The sequence below is a fragment of the Poromitra crassiceps genome (genome assembly GCF_964638095.1).
Source record: "Poromitra crassiceps genome assembly, chromosome: 29".
Classification (NCBI taxonomy): Eukaryota; Metazoa; Chordata; class Actinopteri; order Beryciformes; family Melamphaidae; genus Poromitra; species Poromitra crassiceps.
The window spans coordinates 18712738-18735207 of NC_139641.1; the positions used below are offsets into that span (position 1 = coordinate 18712738).

The following is a 22470-nucleotide window of genomic DNA, read 5'->3' on the forward strand; positions in this document are numbered from 1 at the left end:
CGCTTGACGCTTGGTGGGCGTGGAAATCCGGAAGCAGCAGCTAGCTCCCAAGCTAGCTGCTGCTAGATTTACTTTGCTTCTTTGAAAATTGGTGTTAGAGAGGAAGTGGAAGAGGACAGGAAGGGTAGGATAGGTCCTAAGACAAGCTCAATTGGCTAGCTTTGTACTTTGTCGAATTCCACCCCGCCCCCTCTGTTGCCCACTGTCGCTTCACAAGCCTGCTACGCGTCGCTTGGTCTCCCAGCATGCTTTGCGAGGCGTCGAGCAGCATGTTCCAATACAAAGTGGATGGGCAGCAGCGTCAGCCCGCATCAAACGACGCGTAGATGTGGCCGTACCGTCACTGTCGCAGACTAGAGGCGGCTTCTCTCCGAGCGGCTTCACGCTCGCGGGGCGGGACTAGGGCGGGACCTTTCGTTGAAGCTACCCAATGACAGCTCTTCCTACACATTTCCTCCCCCCAGCCTCCTGTGTACAACGTTTCTACAGGCTACAGCTCCAAGCTGGAAGCTGGTTTGCACGCCCACAAAACGCTGCGACACAGCGGAAAAGCGAATTTGCCATTGTAGATGTGCACGTACCAGTTGGCAACTGCGCACAGTTCAACAACTCATCTCGAAGCCATGAGGACGAATCAGCGTGACGTCACGTGACACCCAGAAATGCTGAACCCCGAGGCAGCCATGACCCTTGTCAGACAAATGGCCAATTTGACCAACTTGTGATTCATTCATTAGACCGATCTATATGTACTATCAATGATTCGACCACAGCCAAACAAATGTAAACAGCACAACAATCAGGCAGGGGGCAGCGTCTGTCCATAATCATACTGCCACACACACAGCGTGAATCATGATTTTAGTTGCGTAGTAACAGCTATACCTTTTATTGCTGATTCAAAAAAGTAACTAGATTCGCAAAAACTACTATTAAAAATAAATAGCCTATAATGTAAAATAAAAATTACGAATGTGTGTCTGTATGATATGGGTGGATAAGCACATCCCAGCAAAACGTAGATTTCCCATCCTCAATCTGCTAGTTTGGTCTAGCCAACATGGCGAACTCCATGTAGGGGACGAGTGTTATTGCCTTATTGCCTGTCACATTTTCATACATTCAGAGAGTTTTGTAACGTGTTACCCTGCCAGCCATGTTCAGTAACATCACTTTACGAGCCGCTCTCAAATCGGCAGCTGTGGTTTTTCGGGAAAGCGGCGCTTTGTCGAAGCTAACAGGGACTTCTTGCTCGGCTCTGTCGGCGAAACACTGGACATGCACCTCCGCTTTAACACCAATACCGACTATCAGCTGCGGTAAGTCTGTGCTAACCATTATCTATATGGGGCTAACGTTACCAGAAAAGCCTCTGGGACCGCAGATAACGTTAGCTAGCTGTGTGTCAAGTGGTGCATTTCCTAAAAACCTTACATCGGTCTGTTCCCAGTATGTCTGTCTGTCTGTCTGTCATCTACTAGCGTTAGTTAGCGGGATGCTGGAGCCAGTATTAGCACAACTTACTCGTTAACAGGAGTGGGCAGTGTTGTTACATCAACAGACTGTTTCATCCTAATCAATGTAGCTAGGTTACTTCATTGTGGGAGATCGATCATTCTTACTTGAGTAAGACTTGAGTTGACTTTGGATCTGGTGACTCCGGACTTGACTTGTAGGCCTGCTTTGATGACTTGACATTGAGAAGGTTTCTGAAGTCTTGACAAACGCTTTTGCGTCTGTGAATTGCTTGGATTGAAAGTGATATTTGTTGAACCAGACCCAGACGATTTCTAAATGTTGGAATGGTTAGATTTCGTGAAGTTGAAACTGATTACAGAAATCAAATCAATCATGATGCACACTTGCACAGTGCACTTACTAAGTGTTTATACTAAGCGAGATTGCATTTAAAAAGTTCCAGATATTTTGTTTAGGCTACTGATATTAAATTGATACTGGGCTCTTGTGGTTTCTCACTTGACTGTGTTCTATCTAGACTTTAGAGTTAATGACATGGACATGGCTTGTTAATTGTTAAATTAAAGACTAATAAATTGGGACTTGTGCAAAGTTTACTTGTTTACCTTTTCTCACTCAATATTAAATTAAAATTTGTATTGGCATATTGGAATACATCAATAAACATTTACATGACCAAAGCATGAAACAAAACAAACCACTCAATTTTCCACTCAACTGTTGTTCTTGATTAACTGGACTGAAACATGACCAGTAGGGCTGTGGCGATTCACTTATCTCCCCATTCGATACTATCACGATACTTGGGTGCCGATTCGATATATATGTATATACGGTATATATATTCGATATTACGATTTATGTTTATTTTTTTCTTTTATTTTTTCAGTTTGTTTGCTTTTTTACACTAGATTAGAACATGGGAAAAGTTGAATCATACACTAGAGACTGTATATTATATCATGAGTAGGGCTGGGCGATATAGTTAAAAACAGGGGCGGACTGGGATCATAATTCAGGCCGGGCATTAGATACCAAGCAGGCCAGGCCGATATGGGCCGACGCGTGTGAAATTTGTCCGTTTGAAGCCCAATTTGGGCCAAGTCCAATTTTACAATGAGATGCACCCACTTTAACCCTGAAGTGTAATTATTACTTCAGACTAACTAATAAAGTAATAAAACCACTAGTAAACCAGTAGGCGGCGCCTGGCCTGCTGTTCAGTGAGTGGCCTGACTGCGAGTGGCCTGACTGATGCGATTATCGATTCTGGAATAAAAGATCGATTAAAAAAAAATCGTGACATTAAAAATCACGATACTTAAGTGAATCGATTTTTTTCCCCCACCCCTAATGACCAGTGAGAAGGCAATTTGTTTTACAGATTCAAACTTTTTGAGAACCATATTGTCATCAGCCGCAACCTTATGAACTTGGGAGTAAATTAAGAGGATGTGGCAACTACAATTTCATTTCCCCTTCAAGTCAACGAGCCAGTTGATTTTCACATTGCTTTTCATCTTGCTGATCAAGTCCTAAATGTGCATCCGCATTCTTAATTTCACAACTGTCACAACTAAAAAACCAATCAGTCTGTTATCGCAGACACATTTTCTCCACAGTCTCGTGACAAATGGAGAGAAATGAAAACAGCCTTCCCTCCACATCTGACAATAAACCTTATGGTATTTACTCACAATTTGAGAAATGTCATGCTTCTTTGAAAAAGTGAAAAAAATTACAAGCACATTTGTACATAGATCCGGGAAAATGGCAGCCATCTTGGAATTGAGGCCACATCTGACTTCCCTCCACATCTGACAATAAACCTCATGGTATTCCTCATGGCATAACATTTCACTCGGACCAAAACGTAAAACAATTGCGGATTTAAAGAAAATATTTGTTAAGCTTTGGTCCGAGTGAAATGTTCTATGATCTCTCCTGATTCTAAATATAGCTGAACCATTTTGGCTTGACGAAAACTATTTTTATAAGCATTTTATTTTTACGAAATGTCTATGGGAAAATAAATGGCAGATGAAAATCTCTGGTACAGTGCTGAAGCAGGAAGTAGGCGGTCACTTTGCCTCTCTATTTGGCTTTATCTAAATGTCTATGGAGAAAAGGGACGTGGAACTTACTTCCGGGCCAAATTACGTCACGAAAAGTGACGTCACGTGCCTGTTGAGCTCTATAGTTTCATTTCCCCTTCAAGTCAGCGAGCCAGTTGATTTTCACACGTGTAGATCTTCTTTTCATCTTGCTGATCAAGTCCTAAATGTGCATCCATCCACATTCTTCATTTCACAACTGTCACAACTAAAAACAAACCAGTCTGTTATCACAGACACATTTTCTCCACAGTCTCATGAGAAATGGGTATTATTGATATTATTATTATTATTGTCACATCAGTTCAGGTAAATCGTCTTCTTCATGCAATGTGTTTGCAAGTCCTTCGTTTGGGAACACAGTTAGTTTTGAGGGACATCAAATATGCTAAAGTAAATAAGAAACAGAACAGGCTATATCACTGACAAAATAAATGTAAGCACCAACATAAAGGGTTATTACATCTGAAAACAGACAGGCTGTATCAAACTTTGTCAGTTTTCATTGAACACATCGAAATACAGTTTAGGCCCCAAGTAGTTTACAAGAAAAAAGGGTTAAATTTAAGTCTGTTGTCGTTAACATGTTCAGATTGGTGTGATAAAAACTTAAAAGTAGAATTTAGATGGAACTTCTGCATAAAGGTTTTATACTAAAAAAACCAAGTAATTTATTTCATTGCTCCCATTATAAATATGTTTGGTGGTAGATCATCTGTGGTGGAAAGTCACATGTGCATATTTGTTCAGCTACAGAACTGTGACATTTTACAGATACATGTATGCATGTCATTTGTAGAAATGTACATCCTTATCCTCCTCATCATCAAATGTATTGGTGCAATATGACTGCAGGGGTCACTGTTGTCACCAAACAACTGGTCTGAGAAAGGAACACATGTACAGTACGAATTTTTCACTGATTCTTTGTTTAATTAATTAATTAATTAATTCATTTGTTTATTTATAATTGTATTTATTTATTAGCCATGTAGTGAAAACATTTTAGAAATAACACACCAATAACACCTACATATTATGCTTTTCGATTACACTATACACACACACACACACACACACACACACGCACACACACACATGCACGCACACATGCACGCACGCACACGCACGCACACACACACACACACACACACACACACACACACACACACACACACACACACACACACACACACACACACACACACACACACACACACACACGTCACTTTTGTCCAGATCCTATCGCCTTACACCTGGGCTCAAAAATGTAGGCTATTCTGTTCACCAGTGACAAGTGACAATCTAACTGATGCAGTTAGTTTGGGGAGGGAGACACCGCCAGGCAAATATTTCAACAGCTTAGAGGAAATTTCCAAATGACATTTAAATGTGCAATGACTGATTGTGTCCAAATAGCTGAGCTGAGTTCTATTAACCCTTTTGTGTTTTGCACTACGCATTAACGTTACAATAGAGGACATCTAGAGCAGTGGTTCTCACATTTCTTCACATGAAGGACCCCTAAACTGACAAAAATTAGACCACGGACCCCCATTTGATAGGATTTTGTCCCATGGTCCCCCATATGACAATCTGGGATCTGGATTACCCATATTATGATAATAAGATTGATGCTTTTAGATGTTTTATTAGAGAAAGTGTATAAAGCCCATGACCAAAATAGTCATTGTGTTACTTATGAATGGAATTATAGCGAAAATAAAGTACCCCCCTTTTGGCTGGGAACCCCCTCAAGGACCCCCTGGGGGTCCCCGGACCCCCATTTGAGAACCACTGGTCTAGAGCAGTGGTTCTCAAATGGGGGTCCGGGGACCCCCAGGGGTCCGTGGCAGTTTGCCAGGGGGTCCGCGAAAAGTTTTCAGCAAAATAAAAATAAAAACGATTTTCTTTTTAGCAAAAGCTTCATAGTTCATCGAAAATATTGTATGCTTTAACTCTATAATGGTTCATGGATTACATTCTAATCTAACAAACCTATCAATTTAAAAGTCAAGCACATTACCGTGGAAACAATTAAGCTTAGCCCAAAATCACAAATCAGAATGAGGGGGTCCCCGGTATATTTTCTATCTTGTAAGGGGTCCTTGGCTGATAAACATTTGAGAACCTCTGCTCTAGAGTGAGACTCCCCCTGTAAGGTACAAAAAAGAGGAGGATGTCTAGATTTTCTATTAGAGGGATGCAACACGTCTTTCACAGGAAATGATGATGATGGTAGAAAATCCTGTCTCAGGCATTAAGTGCTTAGTAGTGTTAATATCTGGTGAATGTGGGACGAGTAACCATAGTAAATAGTTTGACTTTTGTGAATAGTGCAGCTGACAACTAGGGAAAGACCTAGTGACAGCATGGAAAGACAGCTGACAGGAGGGATTAGACCCCACCGGGGCTGCAATGGGTTAGCTGCTCATTGTGGCAGTAGCCAAGGCCAATAGGCCATTGGTTACACCCAAACTTGCTACGAAACAGAATTATGAAAAAACACCCCTAGAGTCTGCGAGAGCGGGGGCGGAAGATGACTCACCTATGGTTGACACGGTTATTGACTCTGGAACGGACTTGACTATGAGTAGGGAAAACATGTCAGAAGCCACTAGTTCAGATGTAGATGGAAAGAAGCGTCAGGTTTGCTTGTGTGGCTGGCAGAAGGTAACAACTTTGAGGGGCCTTAGAATCCATCAAGGCAGGAAGAGGTGCTTGGTAGAGGGAACACAGGGACCCCGCATTGATAATTATTTCTTAAGAAGTTTATCAAGTCAGTCGGGTGAAGTCCAGCGACAGGAAGTAACCCACAGCTCGCAGGACATCAGCACCCCTGATGTTGAGGCAGGTCCTAGCACCGAGGAAAGCAGAGAGGCCAGCCAGCCAAAAAGGGAGAAGATTAACGGTCAGAAGCCTAGAGGTGTGTCTTGTTTATTAGTTTGTTAGCTTGTTTTATTCTAGACTGGGCTTCTAAATGTGTTTTTCCTCAGATTTTGGCACAAGGGATAGTAACATCTTGTCCTGTGTATTAATTAATAATTGCATAGTACAGTACTTCCCATGCTCCTCAAATTCATCAGCATAGGACTAACATGACCGCTCAAAATAGCTTGTTATTTATCGATTTATCTATTTATCTATTTACACTGGGTGGATAAAATCATGGACACATTTAAATATGCAGTAGGTAGGGGTTTTATGTAGAAATACACCCATGTTATCAGCATTCAATCACAAAGTGACGATGCCTCACAGAAGAGTGTCCCATCCCCAGCCTATGTAGATTTGCTCTATTTGCCCAAAATGAGATTGTGTTGAAGTAAACTTGCTCTACAGCTTTAACAAGAACATCAAGTACCTAATGAGGAGGAGTAGGACCAGCCTTTTTCCTTTCACAACGGCTTCATCCTCCTTAGAATGCTGTTATACACGTCCTTGAACGAACCTTAACTGATGTCTTTCAGGTAGGAAGGAGGTAGAAAATCTACTTTGGACTCACTCGCTACTTGGGAACGTCCCTTAATTAAGATTGGATGGTGTGTCACATCTGGTAGTTGGGGAGCCCATGGGAGGCTTCTGATTGAATTCTGGTCGTCACAAAAGCACCGGCAGAGGTTATGAGGCAGGATCATCTTGGAACGGGAACCTGATGAGGATGAGGAACATGATGAGGGAACTGTTTGGATTATAGAGTCTCTGGACCTGGAAATGACATCACATTCCTTGGCTGTTTATACAGCCATAATAGTCCAAACGGGCCAAACCCCAAAATTGTACATATCGGTACCACTCAAGTGGGCAAATTCTAATCATGATTTTTGAACAGGTACTGTATATATCCATAGATGATATTTTAGTATGATAGCCTTTGCAGAATGGTAGCTTTGTCACAGTTATCAGCTCATGAAGTTAGCCAGCCCCTACAATAAATTGGATTCTAGGCGCTGATGCATACCCTATTCTATGCAGATTTTCAGTACCTTTACTCATGTTCTGTGAGAACATGTTTGACAACATCTTAAAGAGTAGCTTCTTAGCTTTCATTTAAGCTCAGGTGTGCGTCTGTCTGACAAATAAACAGGTCACATGGGCTCTTCAAAGTGTCAGTGACATTCATTTTTCCACAATTTTCGCCTAAACTATAGTCTTTATTTCAGCACTGTGGCAACTAGGAACATCACAGACACAAACAACAAACACTGGAATACTCACAGGACTATAAGGATTCAGAAAAGGTATAATGTACCCATACTATCCCATCGTGAGGGGTGAATGTGGCCATTAAGGTAGAAGAATGACTTCTCAAGGGAAATGAGCCAGAGCCCTAAATTTAACACATCGGTACCAGCCAGGTGGGCATATTTTACTTGTGACTTGATGACTGGTAGCTTATTAGTGCTTATCCCCTCTTAAATTATGGACTGCTGTTGTTCAAAACCAGGAAAGTGCCCTCCCTGGAAATCATCTTTCTTTCATTATCCGTTGCCTAGTGTGTGTCTGGACTACTGTTTATATTACATAGATATAGGCAAACTATCCTATGATATTGTACATACTATACTATACTATACTATACTATACTATACTATCCTATACTAGGGGTTGGCGGATCGATCCCAAAATATCGATACCCCCGATACCTGCAGTCTCGTTTTGAAGATCAATCCTGACATCAAAAGATCGATACTTTTTTTTTTCTTCGTCTTTTCTGTTGCATAACCTCGTGTCACCAGGCTCTCAAAGGGGAGAGAGTGCTCTGATTTGCTGTTGTCGTGTCATCACGTGTGCACTGGGCCAATACTAGCGCTTAAATGGCATGCAGGGCGGGTCTTGTCAGGCAAACAGCTCAGCGGAGCAGAGCAGAGCAGAGCGGCAGAGTGGAAAACATTCATTGTTCTCCAGAAATAATGGTGTGCACTTTTGTGTATTGAAAAAAACATTTCATGTTTGCACATTCAATTTATAATAATAAATATTTTTGTTATTGCCATGTCATGTTGTGATTAACTAATTAAGAGTGGGGGGAAAAACATTCATTTATTTAGCACTTTTAAATGAATTCAGATTTAGCTTATTGATTATTCAAATATATACATAAATATAAAAAAAATATCGATATCGGTAATTCTGGCCCAGTATTACTTGGTATCGGATCGTCACTACATTTTGCAGTATCGCCCACCCCTATACTATACTATACTATACTATACTACGGTAGATATATATACTATGCTTGTCTACTAAATTGGCACATTTCTCAGTCAAAAACAGAGTAAATTGACACGTTTCTCACTCAAAAATAGTTTTATTTGTGTTACATTATATGAACAGCTACATTCAAAATGTTTCCAGTCTTTCAGGACAATATTAGGACAATCTACCCTTCCTGAGACACCATGCCACCCACGAGGGCAACACCATCATCATCATAGAACATGAGTAAAGGTCCTGAAAATCTGCATAGAATAGGGTATGCATCAGCGCCTAGAATCCAATTTATTGTAGGGGCTGGCTAACTTCATGAGCTGATAACTGTGACAAAGCTACCATTCTGCAAAGGCTATCATACTAAAATATAATCTATGGATATATATACCTGTTCAAAAATCATGATTACAATTTGTCCACTTGAGTGGTACCAATATGTGCAATTTTTGTGTTTGGCCCATGGACTAAATAGGGGAAAATATGAAAATGTCCAATAAATATGAAAAGCTACTCCTGTGGAAAGGCTATCATATATTAATTTACTTATATTGACCCTATAAACAATTTAGTATAGGTAAAGTTTTGCCCACCCAGATGGTACCGATATCTGGTCTGGCCCATGGAGTATAAAGGGCAGACCTTCTCTGCAGTCCTAATGGCTCCCACAAGATGGATGCCCATGCAGTTATATACCTTATATAGACCCACCACCATATTTCACAATTTGCAAAAGAGACGTTGGTGGTTGAATGCGTCAGTTCTTCCAAATGTAAACCACACATGTGTCACTGAGGTGTTCATTCAGTATCTGTGGTCATGTCTTTGCAAGGTGTGAAGTTGCACCTCTCCCTCTCTGTCAGCTTTGACGTGCAACCTCTGTTCCTCTGCTGATTGAGCTTATCTCTGTTTAGCATGTGTTGTCATTTATTTATTTATCCTACGTGTTCCCCTTTGCTACTTTACATCATTTTTTGTCCGTTTTTGTCTTTGATTCAGCAGCAATTCAGACACTGACTGTTTGGCCTCTTTTGAAATCTGTTAGTTGCCTCATGTTGAGTTGAAAACTTTGAGTTTAACATTGGTGATTGTCAGACATCTTGTCTAGTCTGTTTTAACAGCTCATGTTTTCATGATTTTGACCACCCATGTATAGAAAGCCAAAGTGAACGTCACTTCCTGCCTTTCTCTGTGTACCAGGTCAGCGTCTGACAAAATATGAATGGTGGTGAACGGAGAGATTACTTTTTTGCATCCCGTTTGCAATTGTGCCACGGGGTACACACATCATGTTTGTCAATGTAAAAGATAACTTTGCAAGTCAAGAAAGTCCCAGTTTGTGGTAAAACTGTGGCTACAATGTTAGTCATAACTCAGAAAGACTACGCACAACCAGTCGCCTAAGTGACGTCTTCCCCCGCCAGTCCACGTTGTTGATGGTGTGATGTAGATTGTGCGACACGAGAGATGTCATCGATTGACAAAACTAAAACCTTACGTTTCAGTTTCTGGACAAACTGCGACTTTCTTGACATGCAGAGTTATCTTTTAAATTGACAAAATTGATATGTGTACCCCGTGGCACAATTCAAACAGGATAAAAAAAAAGTAACGTCTCTCACCGTTCATATGTTTTCAGATGCTGGTACACAAAGAAAGGCAGGAAGTGACGTTCACTTTGGCTCTCTTGATATATATATATATATATATATATATATATATATATATATATATATATATATATATATATATATATATAAACTTGAATATTTATTTATGTATACATTATGCATATTTCCTGTCTTCCTTATGCAGGGGGCTTTGCCATTCAGCCAGCAGTGAGACATTATGGCCGGATTGCAAAGAAAAGGAAGCCAGGTATGTTGTTAGACTAGTCAAATATCATCTCAAACAAGCAAGCACACCACAGTGGTTATCAGTATAATATAATAATAGCATTTTGAAATACTCACTTTATCCAACTTTTTTCTTCCAGTTATTGACAGCCAGCTAAGTGATCTTCCCCCAACAATGTTGAAGAAGGATTATGCTGCAGTTCCCTTGGCTCAAACGTATGCATACACATATATATTGTACTTTAGTAGCCTATATCAAATAAGTCATCTGTAAATCTTGTATTCATAAATCAGTCTAAATCTGCATTCACAGCCTCTTTTTGCATTAAAGTAACTAGTGCAGTGCCCGGTGCCCCATGCACCACCTTGTGGGCGCTCCCCCTGCACACACACTGCACTTTGTCAGGTCCCCCCCTAAGCGCACTCCCGAAGTTTGAAGTCGATCCGACAAACGGTTCTCGAGCTACACGAAAGACAGACAGTCCTTGAATAAGTCCAAATTGCATGAAATGCGGCAGCGCATTCCATCGGGGTCTGAGCAGCGCACTCCCTAAGTTTGAAGTCAATGGGACAAAATGTATGTTTGAATGTAATGTTTCTCGAGATAAACTGCTTTTTGTGTTGCCAGTAAGTGGCGTGGGAAATTGCAAGATATTCAGCGCTGCACTACTTCGAGTTCCCAGGAGCACACTCCCCAAATTTGAAGTAAATCGGATGAACGGTTCTCAAGATAAACCACTTTTTGTGTTGCCAGTAGGTGGTAAAATTCGGCACTGCTCTATGTCAGGTTCCCAGCAGCACACTCCCCAAGTTTTATGTCGATCAGATGAATGGCTATTGAGATAAAATGCTTTTTGTGTTGCCAGTAGGTGGCGCTATGCCAAATTGCACGGAATTCAGCTCCCTGCACTCCGTTGAGTCCCCCTAAGCGCACTCCCCGAGTTTGGAGTTTGAAGTCGATCGGACGAACGGTTCTTGAGATAAACAGCATTTTTTATGTTGCCAGTAGGTGGCGCTGTGCCGAATTGCATGAAAATAGGGCACTGCACTGCACAATAGGGCACACTCCTAAAGTTTGAAGTCGATCCGACTAACGGTTCTCGATGGCATGCAGCAGATGATGCTCATCGATAAGCAGTGGTGGAAATGGCCAGGTTTTACTCTGAGAACCCTACTTACACAGGATGGGGGTTCCCGGGAGGGGCGTGGCCCTAGAGGATATTATTTCTGAATGCGTGACTCGTTATAGCCTACCATTATAGCCACATAAAAATCTATTAGAAATCTCACTTAGATAAGATCACTGAGCTCTACTGATTATTTCCTTGATTTTAGTCATGACAGGCTTGATGAGCCATGAGCCATTAATGCTGCTTATTCAGCCTACAAATACATTCTCTGCTCATTTCATGCTGCCCTCTTTGCAAGACATTTTTTAATTGGAACTTGAGGAGGGATGCTGCCTCCCCTAATTTACTCACATCAAAGTTTCAAGTCGATCCGACCAACGGTTCTCGAGATACACAAGGACAGACAGAGAGACATCAAAGTAAACACAGGGTCATTGACAGGGCCGTTGAGATTGACGACCCTGTGTTGACTTTCTCAGTTAGTGTCAACGGCCCTACTTAAAGCTGGGGCTTAGGGCTTGAAGGAGCGCAGAACTGAAGACAAATATTCAAATATCGAACGTGTTTCGCGTCTGAATCGCACGAAAACAGGGCACTGCACTCCGTCGGGTCGCCATCAGCGCACCCCCCAAGTTTCAAGTCGATCCGACCAACGGTTCTCGAGATACGCGAAGGACAGACAGAAAGAGAGACAGACGCTATTGTCATTATAGTATAGATAGTTCACACACACACACACACACACACACACACACACACACACACACACACACACACACACACACACACACACACAAAACAATCTCATCGTCTCACCCCCAAATGATAGATGTGAAATGTGTTAGTCCATAACACACGGAGTTTGCAGGCACAACTTCGTAGCCTTCTCTAAAACAAGTCAATGGGTACCTGTTCTTTTGAGTTTCATAACAAAAACATACAATCATTGTGAATAGATAGACCTATACACCTGTATGTATGTATGTATGTATGTATGTATGTATGCATGTATGTATGTACTGTATGTATGTATGTATATGTATATACAGTATATATATATATTATATATATATATATATATATATATATATACATACCGTACATACATACATACATGTTGGCTGAATCAGCAAACAGAGCGCTTGGGGGTGTTATAGGGAAAACAAAGGCTCTGAAGGATATTGGTTTCTCTACCTACTCCAAAGTATATCAAGCCTGTGTTTGCCCAGTGTTGGACTATGTAGCAGGGGTGTGGGGATTTAAACAGTACCCCAAAAGTGAGGCTGTTCACAACAGAGCCATACGATACTTTTTGGGCATACATAAGTTTGTACCAATCCTGGCTGTCACGGGTGATATGGGGTGGGAGCCTAATGAGGTACGTTGGAGTATGTGTATGTTGCGACTTTGGAATAGGATACTGGGACTGAATACCAACAGAATCTCTAGAAAGGTCTTTGAGTGGGATATGATGGTAAACGGAGCATGGGCTAGGGACATGCATGATGTCCTTCTAAAGGTCTCATTATGCTTTCCGCATCAGCGAGGAACGCGAGTGTCCGCGCGGAAAAGTGACGTCAAATCAGCAGACACGCCCCTCCGCAAGGCTCCGTGCGGACGGTTTTCGACCGGCCGTGCGCACGCCGAATTTTGTAACTACGCGGACGCGGACGGGCGGACAAAGTGGAGTTTTCAAGACTCGCGCTCAATTCCGCCTGCAGAAACCCACACAGAGTATACAAGCTCCACACGTTTCCTCGTCGGATTCCGTGTCTCTCATTTCCGTGCGGCCGGCCAAAGCGTCAAGCATAATCCAGGCTTAAGAGCTGGGTTGGAAGATGTTTTTCACAGAAAACAACCCATAGTTATTAGTGTAGTGAAATACATTATTTTTCAGAAAGTAAAGGATAAATGGGCATCAGATATATGTTACAAACCAAAACTTCGCACCTTCTGTGAAATAAAGCATGTGTACGCCACAGAGAATTATGTTTTGTATAATCTGTCTAAGAAAAAGCGCTCTCTATGTGCTCAAATCAGAGCTGGCATACTTGGCCTTCATATTGAGACAGGCCGATTTGTGGGCACTGCTGAGGAGGATAGACTGTGCAGTCTGTGTGAACTTAAGGAAGTTGAAAACGAAACGCACTTTGTATTCTATTGTCCCTTCTATAATACTATCAGGCAGAGTTTTTTTTAATAAGGTAGACAAAGAAAATGAATTTGTGTGGTTGGAAGACTCTGAAAAATTAATACGGCTCTTCCAATATGAAACTTTTGCATTTGCCACTTTCTTAGAAAAGGCTTGGTTGATGAGGAGGAATGAAATGTATAGATAAAATAAGAAAAAGAAAATGTATATATTTTGTGTAACTGTGTCATATAATCCCATGTGGGATGGGCCACAATGTGGCATGACACGCAAATAAAATAATTATTCATTCATTCATTCAATTATTCATTCATTCATTCATTGATATATATATATTTTTAACTCTTAATAACTGGTCCCCAATGACTACAGTTGTTTTGGAGAAGGCTGCTATGGAGTTGTGCTGGCAACCTCCCTATGTGTTATATAGGCAAACTTCAACTGTATTTCAACTGGCATGAGGGTGAGTGCATGATGTGAGAACTTTATATATATATATATATATATATATATATATATATATATATATATATATATATATATATATATATACACAGTATATATATATATATAGATATAGATATATATATACAGTATATATATATATTTATAAAGTTCTCTCATCATGCACTCACCCTCATGCCAGTTAAAATATATATATACACAGTATATATATATATACTGTGTATATATATATTTTAACACATTGAGTGCCAAGGACGTCTGTGCACGTCCTAAAAAAAAGTAACGAGGAGTGCCAAGGACGTCTGTGGACGTCCTAAAATCATAATTCATATTATTCCATAATTCTGCTGTTTAAGGTCGTACCTAGCCAGTGAGCATGAATCCCTTCAAGGGATCACACGGCGCCACCTTAAACATCGTCACGGAAGCTGCGCCACCCACCTCAGATCCTTACTTTGTGCAGGAGAAAACGGAGAAAGCCGTGATCAAAGAGGAAACCGATGCATGCTTCAGCCAGAGCCGTATATATTGCTCTGTCTACAGCGGAGAGTGGGCTCGGCTGCATCCGCGCTCACAACTGAGCTCTTATGCTTCTATCTATCTCCACACGATTTCCTGCCAGAAAGCCAGCATCTGAAGCCGAACGGCCAAGCCTTTTCGTTCAGTCGCGTTTGCCAGCGCGCATCATTTCCTTGATGCGCGCTGGGATCTGTCCGGGGCAAAAACGGAGTCGAGAAAACAAACTCTGTGCGTGTGGGAGGAGCCCGCAGCTCAGAGGTGGAGAGGGAGGGGGGGGGGGGGGGCACGCAGGCTGCACAGAAACCGCACCACGCCACCACATCAGAAAACACCAGCCAGAGTCAGTGAATGTGCTCGAAATTAGAGTGCAAAAGGTATTCATAAAAGTGACTATATCTTGGAAAGTAAAAAAAAAACGACAGAAAACCCTTGAAAGTGCACTTTTTTCAGAGGCTGCCATTTCATAATGGAACTGTCTAGAAACAGAATTTCTTCTTTGGAAGAAGCAGGAGTGTTCAATGTTTCATTAAAGTCCAGCCCCGTCAATATAGCCATAATAGAAAAAATTCTATAGCTGTTTTCAACTGAATGGAAGTGAATCTGGCACAGGCTGCAGACAATTTTACTGAAGCGCTGTGGCACTCAATGTGTTAACTGGCATGAGGGTGAGTGCATGATGAGAGAACTTTATATATATATATATATATATATATATATATATATATATATATATATATATATATATATATATATATATATATATACTGTGTATATATATATTTTAACACATTCACTGCCAGCCATTTTTTTTTTACTGTAGGTAGCTTCTGCCAAGCCGTTTTTTGAGGATTCTGGCTCATTTTACAAGAGCCGAGGATAATTTTCTGCTTGGACTTTGTGAACACGAAGTTCACAAAAGTACTAATAGAATGTGTGCTTTCTCTGTCTAAAACAGTTAGTTTGTAGAGTTAGTAGTTATGTAGATATTAGCCGTTGAGTACAGCATGGTTTGAGCGTCTGAGACAGGAAGCTGAGATAATCGCAGTTTTGTGAAATTCAATCAAACAGGCAGAACAGTCACTTTAACCATTTATTTTTGGCATCAGTGAGAGATCAGACATCTGAACAATATAGTTCTGAACACCCTCTCCTTTAAACTCCTCCCTCCGTGGGCGTGTCTGGTGGCGTTTGTCACAAGCCAGTTTCTCCTGCCTGTCTGAGCAGTGAGCAGCCTCCCTCTCTGGCGGCCCCTCGTCGGCGAGTGTGGACTGTGGATGGGACTCAATCGTTTCTTGGATTTTCGGTTGAGAGCTTTGATAAAGCTTTGTGCGATTCTAGGCTTTATGCTGCCCACCCAGTCTATTTTTGGAACCCCTCACCGTTGTGCGCCGGTGTGCAGCAGCGTGAAAGCGTTTTCGCCTACAGTATGAGAATGAGGCTCGTTCGTTTCTGGGTTTTCGGAATGCGTGCGATTCTGGCCTTTCTGCGGGTGTTTCAAAGTGTGTTTCACCCATAATCTATTATGCAAATTTGCAATCCCCCACGCCAACACCGCTCTCCGCTCTCGGTCTGCTGCTGCTGGCGCGGCCGCTCTCGGGCGAGTCTGGTGACTGATGACTGTAAAATCGCCAAGCCATTTCCTTGAGAATGGCTTGCTCCCGCGGCTGTTTTTGGTTGGCTTTCTCTCTGTCGGGAGAGCACTGTCGCCACTTAGCTGGTCGGTAAAATAGATTACCGTATACACATTCTCTTCCTCCAATATTGGTATAGGAGACGTAAAAGGGGTTGATCGATGTCCCACCGTCAAAAAAAAAAAAAAAAAATTTAAGCCGAGATATCTCGTCTTTGGCACTCAACGGTTGGATTCTGTAAGCCGAGATATCTCGTCATTGGCACTCAACGTGTTAACTGGCATGAGGGTGAGTGCATGATGAGATAATGTTTGGGTTAACTATTCCTGTAATGGACTTCAATCAACATGTCCTGTTGTAATGCTGCTGTATTTGTATTTTGTGTTAACAGGACTAATGATATTGTCAAACGACTTATTTCGTTGGAGTTAGCGAGCCATGTAAGTACTCATGTCCTTACAGATTGCCCTGCACTGTTTTTACTCTGCTCTTTTTCTCTAGTAACTGAATTTTAATTGTAATGGTTGTATTTGTTAAGACCCATACTGAAATGCCCATATCCATCCATATTGCAGTTATTGTACACTTATGCTATATTACCTTCTATGTATGATGTCCTTAGAGTGAAAAGCTCGTGCTGAAAAAGGAACAGCTGATTGCAAAGGTCCAGAGGGACGAGACTGACCGCAGCTCGGTAGAAGTCAAGGGTGAGTTTCCTTTTTCCAATGCTACATAAAGTGTTTTCACTCTGGGGGTGGGGATAGTGTGGTAAACCAGCCCGTCACGTCAACTCACATTTCATCCAATCAGCGACTCCGCTGTGTGATTGACAGCGCAAGTTGGCCAATCAGGAACGCCACTAGCACTGCACTAACAAAACGGCAATGGCCGCCTCCTTGCCTGATCGTCTCGAGGAGTCATGTCAGCGTTTGTCTAGTTTAAACAGCCATAAAGTGCAGTTATTGCAGAAATAGACTCAATAACAACAATTAAACAAGTACAGGAGTATCGCCGCAACCGCAGAGTTTCTCGGCAGAAAATATGTTTTTGCCATTCTCCCGAGTGGATTTGGGTTTGATTGGATCCGACGCTGATTGGCTGAAGGAGTTGTCTGTCAAGGCAACTATGCCCGCCCATGCTCCCGCCCCTGCTAAACCCCCCCCATGGCGCTGGGGCCAGACCGTCACGGAGAAGCAAATGAAATGTGAGTTCACGTGACGGGCTGGTTTACCAGGCTAGGCGGGGGGGGGGGGGGGGGGGGGGGATACAAAGTTTTTTTTAGTAATATCTTGCCCACGGGTTCCCAACCTTTTTTGGCTTGTGAGCCCACTTTGATGTCACAAAAATCTAGGGACCTCATATATTCAAATTCCGGTACATTGGTATTTGGTAATAATATTATCAGTGACATCATCAGTGATGTCAACATGTAACAGTATATGCTGCTGACTTTTTTCTCAGAATCCTGATTTAAAATGATAATCTCAAAGCCTTTCATGTAAATAAATGTGTGTTAAGTCACTATCTATCTGATAGTGAGTTAACACAATGGTGATTGAGGTGATAGAAGCCTTTGCATTTTCAATATTGCAGCATTTATGATCTTGGTGTCTGTGGTGACTCAGGGTGGGCGGAGCTAACACAATACACTCACTCTGTAGGTTACTGTAGGTTCCCGACAACTCTTGTGTGAAGTAGGATAACAAGCTACTTTTTTCCGGTCTCTCCGAGCATTACGGGTGGTTAGTATGACCGAACAAACTGACTAATGTCACGTAAGGCAACACCGTTTGGATCGCCCCTGCAATTACCACTCATCGTCATCGGTGTCAGCCAAGAGAACAAAACTGAAATCTTATTAGATTATCATTCATTAGATTATCACTTTAAACTCAGAATTTACCCCACACACAAACACTCAAACACACACACAAAACTTGTGTGGCCTTAATCCTCTTCTGTAGTTTTAAATTGTGTGTGGTGTATTTTTTTATTTAAAAATTTTCAGGCGAAATTTCAGGCGACCCACATTTAAATTTCAGGCGACCCCCCACTTGGGGTCATGACCCCGATGTTGGGAACCGCTGATCTAGCCAATCTTAACTGGATGTTGATTCAGTTCCCCTTTTGATAGAATCCTTCTGCTTTCCCCTAACCAATGTGTTTTCTTTCAGTGGCCGTTTTGACCGCGAGAATCCGAAACTATCAGGAACACTTGCAGAAACATCACAAGGTTTGTCATGAGACAAAATCAAGTTAAGACTATACAATGACAGTTCACTTTTCTATATGGCCACACTGAGATGCTCTGTAGGTTTGTTCCTTGCATACTAAGCAGGGGAACTTGTGGTGGACAAGGACACATCTTAGAAAGATCCACCATGTCGTAACATCAGAGGACAGTTGTGTTCTACTATGAGAACTTTGATGTCTGAATACAACTCTCCACATTTCCTCTCTCACCTTCCTCTCGTGTGGGGCTTGCATGCGTTACAGGATATCCTGTTTACACCCCCGCATCAAATGCAGACGTGTACATGACATGGTCATGCTGGGAAATAACTTACTCATATTACGTAATGGTCTTACTGTTGAAATTGACATAGGTATGGGAATTAATAATTTAATAATAATAATTGATTGGATTTATATAGCGCCTTTCTAGATACTCAAAGCGCTTCACATATCAAGGGAGGGGGGGGGGGGAGGGAACTCAACCCATCCACCACCACCGATGTGTAGCACCCACCTGGGTGATGCACGGCAGCCAGTTTTGCGCCAGAACGCTCACCACACATCAGCCTATCACGGTGGAGAGTTGAGGACCGAATGTGCCAATTAAGTAATGAGGGATGATTAGGTGGCCATGATTGAAGGAAGGCCTGTTTGGGAATAGACCAATTTCACGGGGGCCATTTTGTGCCGAAAAGGCAGGGTAAACACAGGTGCAAGCAACACACTAATGAGAGTTTCCAAATTCCAATCATTGGAAGCTGGAAACCATCATTAGTGTTTTGCTTGCACCTGTGTTTACCCTGCCTTTTCGGCACAAAATGGCCTCCGTGAAAAGGGTCTATTGAGCCAGGGCACCGGGGTTACACCCCTACTCTTGCGAAGAGTGCCGATGGGATCTTTAATGACCAGAGAGTCAGGACCTCGGTTTAACGTCTCATCCGAAGAACGGTGCTCACTCACAGGACAGAGACCCAGTCTCTGCCCTGGGGCATTGGGGAGATTATTCATCAGACCAGAGGGGATGAGCACCTACTACTGGTCCTCCAACACCACTTCCAGCACCAGTCTCCCATCCAAGGAGTATCCTAGGCCAGACCTGCTTAGCTTCCCAAGGAAAGCCAGTAATGTAATGCAGGAGCCACTGGTGCTAATTAAGCTTATTTAGCACATACAGAGATGTCCTACTGAAATGAACCGTACCACAGTTTGATTTGTAATAATAAATCAAATAAAATTGGCATTTCCATGTTTTTTTCCATTGACTTCTGGCCCCATTCGTCCACTTCTCATTTCATTCCAGGACAAGGCTAATAAGAGACGGATGCTCATGGCCATCGACCGCAGGAAGAAGATGTTGAAGAACCTTCGGTTGGTGAACCACGACGCCTTTGAGAATGTGTGCCAGCAGCTCGGCATCACCTACACCTTCCCTCCGGAGTACTACCGACGAGCCACTCGCCGCTGGCTGGCCAAGAAGGCCTTTTGCATTAAGGTGCGTGGCAAAGAAAATGACTCTTTTTCTATGGAGATCGCTGGGTAACACTTGATTTGGATAGTCTGCCTACAGAGAGTCTTAAGGCCTAAACATGGTCGTCCGTCCGCCTCGAATTGGAGCCGTCTCGCCGTCTGGCGGCGCCAGCTAGCCCTACATGCTCGGACGCCACTACACCCCCCCCTCCCTCCTCCTGTGGAAGCTCCGTGTGAAAATGGCGGAGATTGTGTGCCAGGCAGTCTGAATGAAATTGAATGTAACGTTCCCAATTCTATGTATTCAATTCTAAAAAACGACCCTCAACATTTGGGAAGGCTAAGCCACACAACTAGTTCGTTATAATCTAACATCATGCTTTGAAAGGCGACTTTACGACGAAGAGCCAAGGCAACGGCCAGTCACAACTCTCCTGCAGCTGACGTCACGCACGTATCGTCGCCGTGAAGTCACATTTTCGAGCAGCCCCCGTCAGCCGACGGCACCCCCTCCCCGTAGGACGGCGCTCCACCCGCCGTCCTACGGGGAGGGCGGGGCGAGGCTCTGATGGACGACCATGTTTAGGCCTTAACTCTACAGAGTGTTTGTAACATTTTTAACTATTGAACTGTTTGACTTTGTCTGTAGATGTTGTTTGAACAGCTTATTTTGCCCTCTTTACACGGCAACACTCCCTGCATAAAACGGCTAACTTCTTTGCGTTAGTGCCTTCCTTCTACATGGCAACAAGCTTTAGTTGGCGGCTCTAAGAAATTGCAAAAAAAAAAAAAAAATCAATAAACCTTTATGGCATATTATTTCAATACAACAATACTGGTGTTGACAGTAATAGAAGGTGCCAAATCATTCAAAAACTATAAGCATTTTGCTTTTAGGAGTATTGTGCCAGCGTGCAGCGCTGTTCCAAAACGTGTCAACGTGTGTCGTTGCCTGGGAAACGCACATCCCATAATACAACTGTTCGCATCGCATCCCATAATAGTATGATGATACTTGGGATGCCATTGCGAACATAGATGTGAACAGGTTAGCTAAAACTTCAGCGTCGCCAGCGACGGCCCCCACCGTTGCGGTCGGGGTACGTTTCGAAATCCCTCCAGGCCTGAAAGATTTTCTAGGGGAAACTGGTATATACAGTGTGTGTGTGTGTGTGTGTGTGTGTGTGTGTGTGTGTGTGTGTGTGTGTGTGTGTGTGTGTGTGTGTGTGTGTGTGTGTGTGTGTGTGTGTGTGTGTGTGTGTGTGTGTGTGTGGCAAACAATAAAACAAAAAAATGGTAGGCAGATGTGCTTGGTTGGGGTGGCTTTTGGTGTTTTGCGGTAAAAGTGGCTCTCCTATTGACTTTGTCCTGCCAGTGCGGCTCTCATCGAAGAAATAGTGAGGATCACTGAACTAGCCCAATACAGCCTTATGGCACAAGTGAATCGCATTGGCATTCAACAAACATCAGCCTGACGAGTTGCTAAAAACACATAATCTGTGTTAAGTGCCCGTTATTTATGTTCCACATATTAATTAATCACTCCTGCATTATATAGTTGAAGAGTGAAGACCAGAAATTCATTGAAAGTTGAATCCTATAAAGTGAAATCAATCCCGTTAGAAACATTATTTCTAGTCTCCACTGCGAGCCAGCCCACCAAGGAGAATCTCTTATTAGTCATGTGCTTTGTGTCTTTGTCTCAGGTCTTCAAAGAGGTGCAGAAACAGAAAGCAGAGGAGAAGCTGAGGAAGAAGCAAAGCCAAGCCAGTGCAGAGACAGCCCCGACTATACAGTAGCTGCAAAAACCCAGTCAAAGGCCAAATATCGGAGCATTATTCTAAATGCTTCATCCAGAACAACATCTATACTTTTTTCCCTTCAGACATGGTACTGTGACAAGTGAATCATCATTCCCTGTCCCATCTGTGGCCCTCATACAAAATTATTTCCTGTTTTACCTTTTAAGTTGAAGTTACCCATCGGAATTCAATGGAAATAAACGTGTCTGAGACAGTGGTGTTGAAATCAACTTTGCAGATAGAAATGGTTTATTTGTACCAAAACAATATGTGATCCATATCAATTAAATATGACATAAAATTGGTCTTTGACAATGATTTACTCGTTTGATTAGAATATGGCACTTCATTTAGTTGAGGTGAATTTCTGTGTATCACTTTTAGTTGGGGTGAGAAAAAAAGATCATCA

At 42.3% G+C, this 22470-nt stretch overlaps 1 protein-coding gene across 1 annotated transcript; it reads left to right on the plus strand.

Moving 5' to 3' along the window:
* The first annotated feature begins 1073 nt into the window (after positions 1-1073).
* On the plus strand, positions 1074-22345 carry mrps15 (mitochondrial ribosomal protein S15). The gene is made up of 8 exons (XM_083662769.1): positions 1074-1319; positions 10620-10682; positions 10801-10876; positions 16949-16997; positions 17180-17264; positions 18732-18790; positions 20093-20284; positions 21966-22345. Exons 1-8 carry the CDS (start codon positions 1157-1159, stop codon positions 22056-22058), a joined length of 780 nt encoding a protein of 259 aa, XP_083518895.1. The 5' UTR covers positions 1074-1156; the 3' UTR covers positions 22059-22345.
* Positions 22346-22470: the final 125 nt, after the last annotated feature.